The sequence below is a fragment of the Gobio gobio genome (assembly GCF_949357685.1).
Source record: "Gobio gobio genome assembly, chromosome: 12".
In the NCBI taxonomy this organism is placed as follows: Eukaryota; Metazoa; Chordata; class Actinopteri; order Cypriniformes; family Gobionidae; genus Gobio; species Gobio gobio.
Genome location: NC_137105.1, coordinates 45060061 through 45075794, shown reverse-complemented (window position 1 = coordinate 45075794; position 15734 = coordinate 45060061). Strand labels below are relative to the sequence as shown.

At 39.7% G+C, this 15734-nt stretch overlaps 1 protein-coding gene across 1 annotated transcript in view; it reads right to left on the bottom strand.

The window, feature by feature from the left end:
• The window catches only part of scfd2 (sec1 family domain containing 2), a 221243-nt gene that overhangs the window by 174512 nt on the left and 30997 nt on the right, over positions 1-15734 (bottom strand). Inside the window, exon 4 of the mRNA XM_079831658.1 lies at positions 9478-9653. Coding sequence (XP_079687784.1) covers positions 9478-9653 — 176 coding nt within the window. The remainder of the gene's footprint in view (positions 1-9477; positions 9654-15734) is intronic.

The window sequence follows — 15734 nt, the reverse complement described above, 5'->3', positions numbered from 1 at the left end:
CGCCCGACCTGCGGATTATCCACAGTGGACGGATATAACCGTGATCCGAGTGTCATATCTCATAGCAAATGTGACATTTCCAGCAGAACGCTCATTGTCACTTGAACCAGAATACCTCAGCAATGAGCAAGAAGCAACCACCTACAATGCCCTTGCATCATGATGTAGACTTATTTATAGGGCAAGCCACTTACATTTTCTTCACTAAATGCAAAAATCTAGTTAAATAATACACCACTGTTAAATAACTCTTGTGCTTCTTTACCTGAAACATGTTTGACACCATAATGGCAGTGTTTTGAAAAAAATAAAACAACCCCTGACATTTAGTATGAATATAATTACACACTCTGTATGCTGGGCTGTGAGGTAACGGGAATGGGTGAAAGAGAGTACTTGTTGACAGCTCTTCTTGACCATAACACCCTCTCCAGCAAACACACTCTCACATACACACATTCCCCCTGCCAGGGCTGCACACCAGCCGCACCAGGCTCATGCCTATCTTTCCTCAGCTTTGTGTCAGCTTATTAACTTTAAGCTCTTCTCTAAAACCATCTTAGTGGGACAGCAGAAGCCAAAGAAACCAAACCTGTCAAAAGTCTCAGCCATAGTCAACAAATCATAGCATTACCTGCAGCCAGGGCCACAGCTTTAGCAAGGACACAGTCACCTGCCAACTCCTGTTTGTAAAGTCACTTATGAAATCAAAATTGAAAAATGTTCTTATTTTTTTTATGGAATATTGCAGTGTTTATTATGTAAGCAATAAGGTACAAAAGGCTGTGCTGTATCGTGAATAAAGGCCCATTCACACCAAGGACGATAACTGTAATGATAACTATATTAGCGTCCACACCAGCGGACAATATCGTTCTGTTTATTCTAAGCGCGTGCTTGTCTGGCGCATTAAATACTCGAGTTTGTTAAAGCAGGATGGATTCTGATTGGCTGTCAATGTTTTTATCACTCATCATCAGGAAAAAAATCCTTCTGAAAGTGATTCCAACGATATTGTTTCTCTGTGCCATAATCGTTATAGCTGTGTTCATTAATATTGAGAACGATCTTTAGAACTATATCTTTATAACAATCAAATTACACTTTTTTCCAAAGATGGTTTGCATCATTTCAGGTCGTTTTTTTATCACGATATATGGGAGTTTTTGCGTAATTGACGTGTTTCAATTGAGCGTATTATCAATTCGCAATTTCGATTTGCGCAAATTGAATTGTAATGGAAACTTGCCTATTGACAGCTTCTCTGAGTGAAGTAGTTCCTGAGGCATAAACAGACTTTTTTCCGGATTTCCAGGAGGAGATTTGAGCTTTAGCTCTAATTTCTACATTTCCGTGACTGTTTATTTATTTTTTTAGACTGAGTACTATCAAGTGTTAATTATTTTTTAAATAAGTTTGGTTCTAGTTAATTATTTGATGCTATAAAAACTGTGATGTGATGTCATGATTGACAACTGAGATTAGCCGCGTTTCCACTAGAGATTTGCGCAAATCCTTTGCGGCACTTTCTAAATGTCGATAAAAAACTATTGCGAAATGACACCGTTTCCATTAACTGATGTTACGCGACTAAAACATTTTTTTTTCCTCTCGCGATAAGTCATTCCAAAAATCATGGCAACAGATGTTGGTAACTTTACATATATATCCCAGCCACTGCACTAGCCATTATTTTTAATCGAAGGGAGCGGCCACGTATGAGGTGCTTCTGGGAGTTTCTCCCTCATATCTGCTTCAAAGTCTTGATAAATTGTGGCATTTCCTTGTTAAGCATCCAGTATTCCCATAAATTATTTTATCTTTTAATAAAACTCTTTCTCGTCTTCTGTCCAAACATACCACGTCATCTTTAAAGAATGATCAACTTTTACTTGCACCAGGTGACCTGTAAATGCGAAAAAACTAGTTCCATTGAAGTTTTGCGAAATATTCATTTTTTGAATTGCCTGAAAAACCACCTCATATGAGCATACTTTTTTTTGCGATATATATGAGTTTTTGCGAAATTGACGTGTTTCAATTGGGCGTATTATCAATTCGCAATTTCGATTTGCGCAAACTGGATTGTAATGGAAACTTGCCTATTGACAGCATCTCTGAGTGATTTCCAGGAGGAGATTTGAGCTTTAGCTCTAATTTCTATATTTCCGTGACTGTTTATTTATTTTTTTAGACTGAGTACTAAAAGATTCTGCAGGAGTGTGGGCGGGGTTTGATATCGCGGCTCTAATTCCTGCTCTCTACTGCGCAGACCCATGTCCCAAATCAGCGCAAGATGTCAGCGGCATATTCGGTCATCGGTCAAAAACAGTTTTTTATTATGAACACAGGACTGACCTGAAGGAAAATAATGCATCTAAATGCAGGTACACTCGCTCACTCAATCTCTCTCTCACAATTCTCTTCTACATAATACAGTAAGCTTCAATGAACAATATCAATGAGAACAAACAAATGTTTTCGTTGCTAAGGGTGTTTTGCAGTGATACACAGAACCGTTGGGTGAAGCGGTCTTAGCCGTGTTTTATCGTGAATAAAAAAAAAAAACACAGCTATTGACTAATCAGAATCAAGGACTGGAACGAACCGTTTTATACAAATTATTTATCCGTGATTTATCCGCACACCATGATTATTTTATTTTTATTGAATCTTTAAATTCATAATAACTTCCCCTCTATTGGAGTGACATCTCTTCTCTTCTGTGATGACGTGTTTACTGGCATGAGGGCGGGACAACCTGTCACTCACATGAGATCCACCAACAGCAAACCACAACCATCCAATCAATTCCCGATGGACAAAATCAAGTCCTACATTTTTTTCTTGCTCAAGAATCTGATCTACATCACAATAAGGAAGAAAAGACTATCCAGATCAAGCATTCTGCATTAGTTCAGATAGGCCACGTAGTCAAGCTGCGCTATCTCCTGATTGGAAAAATTCCAACCCCGCCCATATCAGCTGATCCGATTCCTATGCACTCGATTGGCAACTCTCAAACAGGGCGTAGCTTCAGTTCAATCTGCCTGCTGGCTTCTGCTGCACGCTGCTTTGCTACCCACCTCCTCCCCAGCTCCTCCTTAAACTGAGTTTAACTTAATCAATGTCATTCTGTTGTCATTGATGCATACTCTGTTCTAAATGGGGGATTTTGCTGCCCTCCCAGTTTAAAAATGGGTGGTTGTCCCCAGAATCTGCTGCTGTTCCCTGTCTTGGCTTTTCATGGAGCTCATGAAAAGGATGGGGAATTTAGAACAGAGCCATTTCGCCAAATGTAAATTTTGTTGCAAAATATGCCAATAAAAAGTTGACAAAGTTTGTCTATGATGTTTTTGACTTAAAGGTCTAGTTCACCCAAAAATGAAAATTCTGTCATTAATTACTCACCCTCATGTCGTTGGACACCCGTAAGACCTCCGTTCATATTCGGAACACAAATGAAGATATTTTAGTTGAAAGCTGATGGCTGAGAAAGGCTTCACACAGGCCTCCATTGGCATTCAGTACATTGACACTTCCAAGATCCATGAAAGGCACTTAAAACGTTGTTACAAAGTCTATCTCACCACAGTGGCTCTACAATAATCATACAATGCGACGACAATAGTTTTTGTGCGCAAAAAAAAATCAAAATAACACCTTTATCCAACTTGTTCTCGACTTCCGTGTGCGCCTCCACGACGCATGCGCGAGAATATGACGCAGATCCGGCGTTCGGACATATGACCCAGAAGCGATTTGTTTACGAGCAGAGGAAGACGCGCGTGTCTAAGCTGTTGGATTCTACATTGATCGTGCTTTAGGTCTCGGCGTAGTGCTCAAAATGGGGCTTAAGTGTGTATTTCATCGATTCCCGAACACCGGCGCTACGTCATATTCTCGCGCATGCGTCGTGGAGGCGCACACGGAAGACAAGAACAAGTTGGATAAAGGTGTTATTTTGATTTTTTTTTGCGCACAAAAACTATTGTCGTCGCATTGTATGATTATTGTAGAGCCACTGTGGTGAGATAGACTTTGTAACGACGTTTTAAGTGCCTTTCATGGATCTTGGAAGTGTCAATGTACTGAATGCCAATGGAGGCCTGTGTGAAGCCTTTCTCAGCCATCAGCTTTCAACTAAAATATCTTCATTTGTGTTCCGAATATGAACGGAGGTCTTACGGGTGTCCAACGACATGAGGGTGAGTAATTAATGACAGAATTTTCATTTTTGGGTGAACTAACCCTTTAAGTGTACCTGACTGAACTTCTGTTTTATGCTGAAAAGATATCAGCCAGTCTGTAAATTCTCCATTGAACACAAGATGGATGAAAAAATGAACACTGATAAATACATAGTACATATAACCTAATAAACTTTGGACGAAGACAGCAACCCTTTTATGCTTTGAAATAAAGTGCTGAAATAAATTCAATATGATGACCAGTAAACATACATTTCATTCAATACTGACAAGTTTCGAAAAGTAGATGCTATAACCCAATAATGTTTGTATCTTTATTCTTATTAGAGTATAATATCACATATTGAAATCAACTGTGAGAAGTACCTACAAGTATAGTTAAAAATAGTTCAAACTACACTAAAAATAGATTATTATAATCAATAGATGTTTGCTTTGAATTTTAAAAATATATATAATTTCATTAGCTTATCCACAGGATGACATCAAACTTCATTAAAATCATCTGTGAGGAGCACTTTTTTAAGCTTCTACCAATGTAGCGTGTCCCAAATCTGTCACTTACAAGCTTCCGTGATGGTTAGGATCATGCTGTCTATGTAGACAGCTCACTAGTTTTCAGAACAAATCTATAGACTCAGTGAAGAAGGGTGAGGCCTGGTTGGATGGGTGCCTTTATTAACACTATCCAGCTTTCCCATACTGCACCCCAGGAGGGTGAGAGAGGTAACCGCAGACCTGAAGAATGAGCCAGCCTCATGCCAGTATTTTCAATAACACAATTTCAGCCTCTGGTTTCAGAAATCCAGCTTGCAAATATCAGAGGGAAAAAAAAAAAAACATCAAATGGAAAATAAAATAAAATATAATAAACAAGGGGAGAGCAAGAGTGTATTTATTACTTTGGGGAAAATCAGGGATCCTGTTACTGATGGTGTTTAGAGTGCAAACAGAAACTAGCACTATGTGCTCAAGGCTGAATGCAGATATTTGATTTCCCAGAGAGAGCCTTATAATTACTGAATATTAACTTTTGGGGGCACAGACAGACAGACACACACACGTTGTGTTTCATGTTTTATGGGGACTTTTCCATAGACATAATGATTTTTATACTGTACAAACTGCAAATTCTTTCCTCTAACGTTAACCCATCACAGAAAACTTTTCTATATTGCCAAAAGTTTTGGGACGCTGGTCTTACATGCACATGAACTTTAATGACATCCCATTCTTAATCCATAGGGTTTAATAAGGAGTTGGCTCACCCTTTGCAGCTATAACTGCTTTAACTCTTCTGGAAAGCTTTCCACAAAGTAGAAGTGTGTTTATGGAAATTTTTGACCATTCTTCTAGAAGCGCATTTGTGAGGTCAGGCACTGATGTTGGACGAGAAGACCTGGTCTCCGCTCTAATTCATCCCAAAGCTGTTCACTGAAACTAAGGGGCCAAGCCCAACCCCCGAAAAACAACCCCACACCACAATCCCCCCTCCACCAAACTTTACAATTGGCACTAAATAATCAGGCAAGCACCGTTTTCCTGGCAACCGCCAAAACCCAGACTCGTCCATCAGATTGCCAGACAGAGAAGCGTGATTGGTCTTGGATGAGCTGCTCGGCCATGGAAACCCATTCCATGAAGCTCTCTACACACTGTTCTTGAGCTAATCTGAAGGCCACACAAAGTTTGGAGGTCTGTAGCTATTGACTCTGCAGAAAGTTGGTGACTTCTGCGCACTGTGAGCCTCAGCATGCGCTGACCCCGCTCTGTGATTTTACATGGCCTACCACTGAGTTGCTGTTGTTCCCAATTGCTTCCACTTTGTTATAACACCACTAACAGTTGACCGTGGAATATTTAGTAGTGAGGAAATTTCACAAATTTACTTATTGCACAGGTGGCAACCTATCACGGTACCACGCTTGAATTCCCTGAGCTCCTGAGCGCGACCCATTCTTTCACAAATGTTTATAGAAGCTTCTGCATGCCTAGTGCTTGATTTTATACACCTGTGGCTATGGAAGTGATTGGAACACCTGAATTAAATGATTTGGAGGGGTGTCCCAATACTTTTGGCAATATAGTGTACCTCTTTAATAAAAGCAGAGATGCAGCATGCATTAGGTAGTGCAACTCCTTTTTTATATAGCTTGGTTGCAAATATGTGATTAGCATAATGTTTTACATGTTAGTAAACACCGGAGTGATGATGCCCACTGGAAAGTTGAAGGTTTATAAGCTTGAGTGCTGATTGCTGTTTAGCTGTTTGGCGGTTTGGCCTTGTGTTTTTCCTGATTTGTTTTAATGAGTTCCTATGGGCTGAGCTTTCCTGCTGATCTCTTTACGGCCACAGGAACCAGAAACTCCATCAAAAACAGTCTGTGAAAACTAATAACGGAGGAGCGAGAGGATATTAGTCTGGAACGCTCTTTTTTACATGTTCTAGTGTGGTTAAGATATTTTGATAAGTTCAACCCTCTAATAAATTTTTTCCCCCTTCAAATCTCTCTGAAGACATTCATTTAGCTTTTTCTTCTCTCTTGGCTCACTATTTTCCACATTTCCCATTAAGGTCTCTGTCCTTTCTCTCTGCCCACGTCTCCCTCACTCCCTCTGTCCTCAACATATTTGACCCTTGATCTGTGATGTGATGCACACGCGTGTATCCGCCCCAGACGGGCCTCAGTGAAAGCATTTCCTTTTCACTTTTGCATCCTCAGAGAGCCAAACACCCACTGGAGTACTCCAATCCAAGCTGCCTCACAACTCTACTGATGCTTAAAGAATCTCTCTGTTTTTCCCCAAAGCCAAACACAGAGTGTTTACTGAGTGCTGTTGCCAGTTAGGCTGTTTAGACTGTTTACTCACTCACTCACTGCACCTGCAGACACAGGCGGGTACATTACCAACAGCAGAACACAACCACAAAGATTAATATGACCAGTACACTTTTGTATTAAGACAAAATACAAAAATTTAATGATCATTTAAATAATGTAACATTAGTATCACTGCCGTTTGTTCGAAACAATCCTTTGTTCAGGACAAAGATAGACAGAGTTGGTTAGTTGTCTGCTCAGATGGATAGATCAGTTTATGGATATATGAATTGGTAGACAGATGAATGGATTGATGGATGGATCAATCGGTGGATGATGGATAAATTAATGAGTGGGTGGACGGATCGGTAGATGGATCAATGGATGATCAGAAGATAAATAAGTGAATGGATGGACGAAGGCATCGATAGATGGATTTGATGGATGGATGAGTGGGTGGATGGATCGATGGATGAATGAATGCATGGATTGATAGACGGATGAGTGGATTGATGGATGAATGGTTGGATTGGTAGACGGATGAGTGGATTGATGGATGAATGGTTGGATTGGTAGACGGATGAGTGGATTGATGGATGAATGGTTGGATTGGTAGACGGATGAGTGGATTGATGGATGAATGGTTGGATCGGTGGATGGATGGATGGATGGATGATTGAATGAGTGGATGGATGGATGAATGAATGATTGAATCGGTGGATGATGGATGGATGAACAAATTAATTAATTAATGAGTGGATGGATGGATGAATGGATGAGAGGAAGATGGATAAGTGAATGGATGAACAAATTAATCGGTAGATGGATGAGTGGATGACTGAATGGATGTATCTGCGGATGTATCTGATTTGATTTGTAAAAAGGCCGGATTATAGCAACATTGTTAATTTACATCCGTGTCCATAGGCAGGTACACATAAGAACACATTCTCAATACATAACACACTTATAGATAATCTGTAGATGGATGAGTGGATAGATGAATGAATGGATAGGTAAATGGATGAGTGGATTGATGAATGGATGGATGGATACATTTAGCTGGATGGATAGATGGTTAGATGAGTGGATGGATAGGTAAATGGATGAGTGGATTAATGGATGGATGGATACATTTGGCTGGATGGATGGATGGTTGGATGAGTGGATGGATAGGTAAATGGATGAGTGGATGGATGAATGGATGGATACATTTAGCTGGACAGATGGATGGCTGGATGAGTGGATGGATAGGTAAATGGATGAGTGGATGGATGGATGGAAACATTTAGCTTAATGGATGGATGGATTGTTGGATGAGTGGATGGATAGGTAAATGAATGAGTGGATGGATGATTGGATGGATAGGTAAATGGATGAGTGGATTAATGGATGGATGGATACATTTAGCTGGACGGATGGATGGTTGGATGAGTGGATGGATAGGTAAATGGATGAGTGGTTGGATGAATGGATATATTTAGCTGGACGGATGGATGGTCGGATGAGTGGATGGATGAATGGATGGATAGGTAAATGGATGAGTGGATGAATGAATGAATGGATGGATACATTTAGCTGGACGGATGGATGGTTGGATGAGTGGATGGATAGGTAAATGGATGAGTGGATGAATGAATGGATGGATGGATATATTTAGCTGGACGGATGGATGGTTGGATGAGTGGATGGATAGGTAAATGGATGAGTGGATGGATAAATGGATGGATAGGTAAATTAATAGATGGATGGATACATTTAGTTAGATGGACATACATTTAGTTAGAGTTATGGATGGATGGATGGACTGATGAATGGACAGATTGTCAGATAGATGGAATGGATGGAGTAGGGTGGATGCATGAATAAATGAATGTATGGATGAATGAATACTGCAGACGGATTAATTGAATAATGGATGGATGGGTGAATAAAAGGATGGATGTAAGGATGAACAGATGGATGACATAAGGATGGTTCAATAGCTAATAGTAAAGTACTGTATATATTCTAGCATAGAGTGATGACTGAAGTGCTAGAATACACTCCTGTGAAATCTCTTAAACGTCCAGGAGCTTTACGTAACTACTGTCCCTGAACAGTGCCAACAGAAAAAATATCTATGAACTTAATTCACAGATTATCAAACTTCAATATAAATGGAGATGGATACTTCAGGGCATAACTGGTTTAACATGATTTCTGGTGATCTTCTGAGATTCAAGGTGCTGTTTCAGCAAATATCGATTGTCCTTTAAAGCCATGAATACTTGAACAGTATGTACTAGACAAAGAGACAGTGAAGGAGAGGCCTACAGAAATCACTTAATCATTAACTCTCACAATAGAGATGGAGATATGTAGCGCATTGCAATTGAGGATGTCATAAAACAGAACTCTACAGCCTGTTATTGACAGATCAGTGAGCTGTGTGATTGGCTAACCTGCAGGAGGAGTCTCTCAAAAGCAAGGCAGGAGTCCCAGCACGGGAGAGCGGGATGACGGAGAGCTTGAGCAGCAGCCAGTCCCAGCTGCAGGACTCCGCTGTGACTTTCCAGAGCCCCCCAACTGTCCCGAAACAACTGAACGTATGAACAAAGCTGTTCGGCTGTAACCCGCCCTGAGAAAAGAGAGAAAAACATCAGCATCTTACTCAAGTTGTCTAGATTCAACAGTTTCATAAAACAACATTCAGTCATTCTGAATTCAGTGTTTACCTTCAATTGTATCTTTGGTGTCAAACACAACTTCAAATATTGTTTGAACTCCAGAGAAAATGTACTTCAATGCAAATTCATTGCCAACACACAGATTTATTACACACACACACACACACACACACACACACACACACACACACACACACACGTAAAGGAAAGAAAAAAAAGTAATCCTGTAGAACAGTCTCTTCAGTGTGTGTTATAAACTCACCAACTCTTTTGATACTAAACCACACCATAATATTATCACTAGGAACTGACTCAACATAACTCAATGTGTGTGTGTTTACTTTTGAATGTATGCGTATTGTAACAATTGAAATAAAATTGATTATGAACTACTACGTTAAACCTAGACTGGTTAAACCCAGCCTGATCTGCTGGCGATTTGATTTCGCCCTGCAGCTCAGGCTGGAAACCTATATATATTTCTATCCTGCTTCTGTTACAAATTTGCGGGGACCAATCACAAACCGGCTTATCCACCTGGGGCGCTATTGGTGGGTTTAACACAATGGCGGATAAAGAAGCGATGGATCGTTGGTCTGATTGGTTGAAGGACTATCCAATTGCATACAGAGTCATTTGAACTATGCCCATTGATCACACCTCTTGTGGTCTGATCGGTTGAAGGACTATCCAATTGCGTACAGAGTCATTTGAACTATGCCCGTTGATCACGCCTCTTGTGGTCTGATTGGTTGAAGGACTATCCAATTGCGTACAGAGACATTTAATTTATGCCCGTTGATCACGCCTCTTGTGGTCTGATTGGTTGAAGCAGTGTTTCCCAACTTTTTTTCAGTCATGGCACCCTTTGAAAATGTTCTCCATTTTGTGGCACCCCCTCGTATACATTACGCTAGGGGTGCAATGGTACAGTTTGCACACGGTTCGGTATGTATCACGGTTTTAAGTGCCTTTCATGGATATTGGAAGTGTCAATGTACTGAATGCCAATGGAGGCCTGTCTGAAGCCTTTCTCAGCCATCAGCTTTCAACTAAAATATCTTCATTTGTGTTCCGAATATGAACGGAGGTCTTACGGGTGTCCAACGACATGAGGGTGAGTAATTAATGACAGAATTTTCATTTTTGGGTGAACTAACCCTTTAAACCGATTAATACCTAAACAGGCACACTGTGGAAGGCAGAGGAGAGAATTTATCTCATAAAATGATCACTATCAGCACACACTGATGTTCAAACACACCACCGACCAAACCACAAAATGCACGCTTTAGTTCCTGTGTTGAGACTGTGCGTCTGGAAGAACGGTGGATTTAAAGTTCACACTGCTTGGTAATGTCACATCATGTATGAGATACAAGCCAAAAATATAAGTGTATATGTCATTTAGGCTGATGCATCTCAGAGTCAAAATGTTTGTATGCGGCCAACCTCTTCTGAGCTTATTTATTACACTGGCACAGTTCAGCCAAAAACACTCCAACACAGAAACACATCCTCACTGACCCTGGAGGGTTGAGATGGAGAGAGGGAATGAGAAAGATATTTCATGTAATTCAGCAGCTCAGTCCATCTCAGTCTTTTTAACTAATTGGTTATCCGTTTCAGCTAATAATACATATAAAAACATTTTTTATCCAAGCCATTTCTAAATTCTAGGGATGCACAGAAATGAAATTCTGGGCCGAAACCAAAAATTCTGTATGCTCTTGGCCTGAAAACCGTAACTGAAAATGCTTTTTTTTATTATTATTCATTCCTTATTTTAAAATATCTTATTTTTGAATAATTGTACTAATATTAGACATAATAAAATTCCATACTTTTCAATACTGAATTAAAATACAAGCAAAAAATATAATAAAAAACATGTAATAATTAGGCCTAAAATGTAAAATAACATTATAGTGTTCACTGCATAAATGAAATCTAGATGAATCTTTGTTAAAAGCTGTGTTTTGTTATTTGATTAACATTAATGTTTTTCAAAGCAGGTATTTATAGGTTGCTGTCACTTTAAGAACGAATCATACACATCCAATTTCTTTCTCAACTCTTACATTCACTCACAAGGTGCAGTGTGTAATATTTAAGAAGATCTACTGACAGAAATGCAATATAATATACATAACCATGTTTTCAGAGGTGTATAAAGACCTTATATAATGAACTGTTACGTTTTTATTACCTTAGCATGAGCCATTTCTATCTACATACAGCCATTTTGCGGCATCGTGTTTCTACAGTAGCCCTTAACGGTCAAACTGCTCTACAGAGCGCTAGCTACTCTCTGCTGTCTCAGACGACGACATCCTTGTCCTGTGTCAGCCACCGTAGCTTCTATATGTGCTTCGAAAGGGAGGGGTGAGCGGTTGCAGTTCGCAACCTCACCACTAGATGCTGCTATTTCAGCTGAAATTCGGCTGAAATTTCAGTGCATTTCTACTAATTTCATGTTTGTTGTAATAAACAACTGTATTTCTGCACAATTACCTCATATTTTAAAACATGCTCAAATTTCTAAAGATAAAGTTTGAAAAACACAGAAAAGAAGGAGTGGAGGCTATTGTGTGTGTGTGTGTGTGTGTGTGGGGGGGGGGGGTAACATTGAGACAGGGGGGTTGGGTTCACATTCACGCATACAGTCACTTTGCCATGTTGATGCTATAAACCAGCCCCAGAAGTGGGAGTATATCCTTTGCTCAAATGCAGCCAATGTTTGCTTCAGCCCAGCCAAGAGCACATACACACAAACAAGAGGCAGAAAGAGTGCAGACAGAATGAAAGCTGGCTAGAAAATTACTAGAACAAGCAATGCACCAAAAGCAAAAAATCAGGCAGACATCCAGAGGGCGGTTACATGATAGAAGATTGAGACTGAATCATTGGCGGACCGAGCACAGAGCCCTGTGGTTCTCCTGAGGGTCATTTTCTTAAGATGACAGGATCACAAGATGGCTCCAACCCCATTATGGCCCAAATTTCACAAGCATGCAATTCATTTGTATTTTGTAACCATGCCTCTCAAGAAAGACTTACTTCTATGAGCGTAATTAATTTAAAAATAGAAAGCAATGATATCACAACTGTTAATAAGATGTCAAGGTGTAGAAATAGTACATGACAGCATTCTCGTAGATACAAGTCAAGCTCTAGGTGGGGGTAAGTGGGACAACTGACCTCCAGAACTGCAGAAAAATCTGGATGTGCAAGTCTGGAGATGGTTTAGTTTATGGGTCTAGAACCTTTTCCAACTACTGCAAACTAATAGCCTAAAAATCTCTGCAGGGCAGAGAGCAGATGCAAATTAAATCTGTTTGACAACTGGCAAAACAAAAAGACAGTCAAGCTAATCCCAAAAAAGCAGAACCGCTAACCCCATAAAGCCTTTTTCTCAATAATGAACCCTTCGCCAGCTCATTTGTATGCAATGAATCAGGAAAAATGCAGTGCTCTGATGTCTACGGCCACATTCTGAGGGTAGCTGGGTAAGGGAAAATGGTGGCACTGTCTAGAAAGACCAATCACATTTTGCCAGCTCAGAAAATAATGTTGAGAAAATGGATTTTGTTCCAGAAATATCCAAAGACTGAAAGGGGCTATTAAAGATTGAGTCAGCATTAGAAAGCTCTAAAAAAAACAAAAAACAAGAATCACACAGCATAATGTGGAGGGCACAACTTTACCAGGAAAAAGAGAGAGAGGGTGAGTTGTTCCAAGCAGACCGAAAGTTGGAAGAGAAATAAGTCAGACACGGAGGACTAACCATCACATGACCATGAAACAAGGGCTGAACGTACATAAACACACACAGGGCAGCAATGACCCAGAGTATGTTCACGCAGACAAGCACACTCGCACGGCAAAAAAAAGACCACCAGAGTTCACATACACGCACAAACGAAGACCACCAGAGCACATTTTACGACAACCCATCAGAATAATGCATCTGATGCTACAAAATGAAGCAAAATAAAATCTATAACAGCTGTGCCTGCACTGCAAAGAAAAATACTGTGTGTGTGTGTGTGTGTGTGTGTGTGTGTGTGTGTGTGTGTGTGTGTGTGTGTGTGTGTGTGTGTGTGTGTGTGTGTGTGTGTGTGTGTGTGTGTGTGTGTGTGTGTGTGTGTGTGTGTGTGTGTGTGTGTGTGTGTGTGTGTGTGTGTGTGTGTGTGTGTAACTTGTTCTGTTTGATACGCAGTATGATTGTTCTGGCACTGTAAAAGCTCCGTTGGCTTGGAGATCAGGAAATAACTGTGATCCAGTGAGAAAGGTTGGCTAAAGTTTCTGTACTGTAATAGTGTGTGTGCTTTGGAAGAACAGCCCTGTGTGTTGTTGAATCAGAATGTTTAGTAATACAAATCCATATTGGTACCATCATTTTCTCATTCTCTCCTAAACGAAAAACACAGCGACAGATGTGGATGTTGTCAGACTAACCAGAAGGGCACTCGATTTATAGAATTTGACAGTTAAATGTGCAAAAAACTGAAACTGAAAAAAGCCTGTTTGTATTCATAGGACCATAAATGAGGTGACCTGCTACAAGTGTGAGAGTCTGTTTAGAAGTTATGGTCCAATGAACTGTCCCGCTGTTATTTGTGACCCTGGACCACAAAACCAGTTATAAGTCACGGGTATATTTTTTGGCAATAGCCAACAATACATTGTACGGGTCAAAATGATCGATTTTTCTTTTATGCCAAAAATCATTAGGATATTAAGTAAAGATCATGTTCCATGAAGATTTTTTTGTACATTTGCTACTGTACATATATAAAAAATGTAGTATTAGTAGTAGTATGCATTGCTAAGGACTTCCTTTAGACAACTTTAAAGGCGATTTTCTCATTATCTCGATTTTTTTGTGATTTTCTAGGCCGATATGGCTAGGAACTATTCTCTCATTCCTGTGTAATAATCAAGGAACTTTGAGGCGTACCATGGATGCAGCAGCGCAATGATATTACACACAGTGCATGAAAATAGTCCCCAGCACGCTCTCTGTGCAAGCAGGTTGTCACGTTGGTTATGTTGATGGAAGTTAGCCTATTTTCAGGCTCTGTGTAATATCATTGCGCCACTGCACCCATGGTACGCCTCAAAGTTCCTTGATTATTACGCAGGAATGAGAGTATAGTTCCTAGCCATATCGGTCTAGAAAATTGCAACTTTTAATTTTTTCTTCGGTCTTAGTACACAATGTAACTATACACATCACAACATGTAAATAGGAAAATGTTGGCGCTATTTTGTCACTTATTGAGCAGTAGGCTAGCTGGAGCCGTTTACCCCCAGTCTTTGTGCTAAGCTAGGCTAGTGGTCGCTGCGTCAGACAGAGTTATGACACGCACGGAGATGAGAATGGTATGTAAGCACTTATCTAACTCTGGTGGATTCGGTGAATAAGCTAAAGTCCCAAAAAGTTGACGTGTTCCTTTAAACTAAACTAATAAAGCCTGGTGGTAACACTAAAACTAGTTAAAACTGTTACATTGGTGAAAAGGGTGAACTTAAAGTAATGAATTAAACAAAAACGGGTTTAAAACAATTGTTACTGTACACTAAAACTGCTCAACTAAACTAACTAAAACTAGTGGAAAGCTGTTGCACTAATATTAGACATTGTGGAAAACAATTGTTAAAAAGCGGTTACATTACTACTACAGAACAAAAACGAATACATTAAACCAACTAAAACTGAAGAAAAACGATAAAACTAAAACTGTTGGGAAAAAACATTTACACTATGTTGCTGAACTATACTAATTCAAAGTAAAACTGTTACACAAAAATGGTTGAAAAACTTTTACACTAAAATTGTTGAACTAAACTTACTAAAACCGAAATTGTAGAAAATCAGTAAAACTAAAACTGTTGGTAAACTGTTACAATAAAGCTGTTTAAAGTAAAAATAGTCAAGCTAAAGCGGTCAAGCTAAACTAAAACAAAACGCAGCAACAGGCAAACCCAAACCTTTAGTATTTCCACAAGTCTACAGCTCTACACCT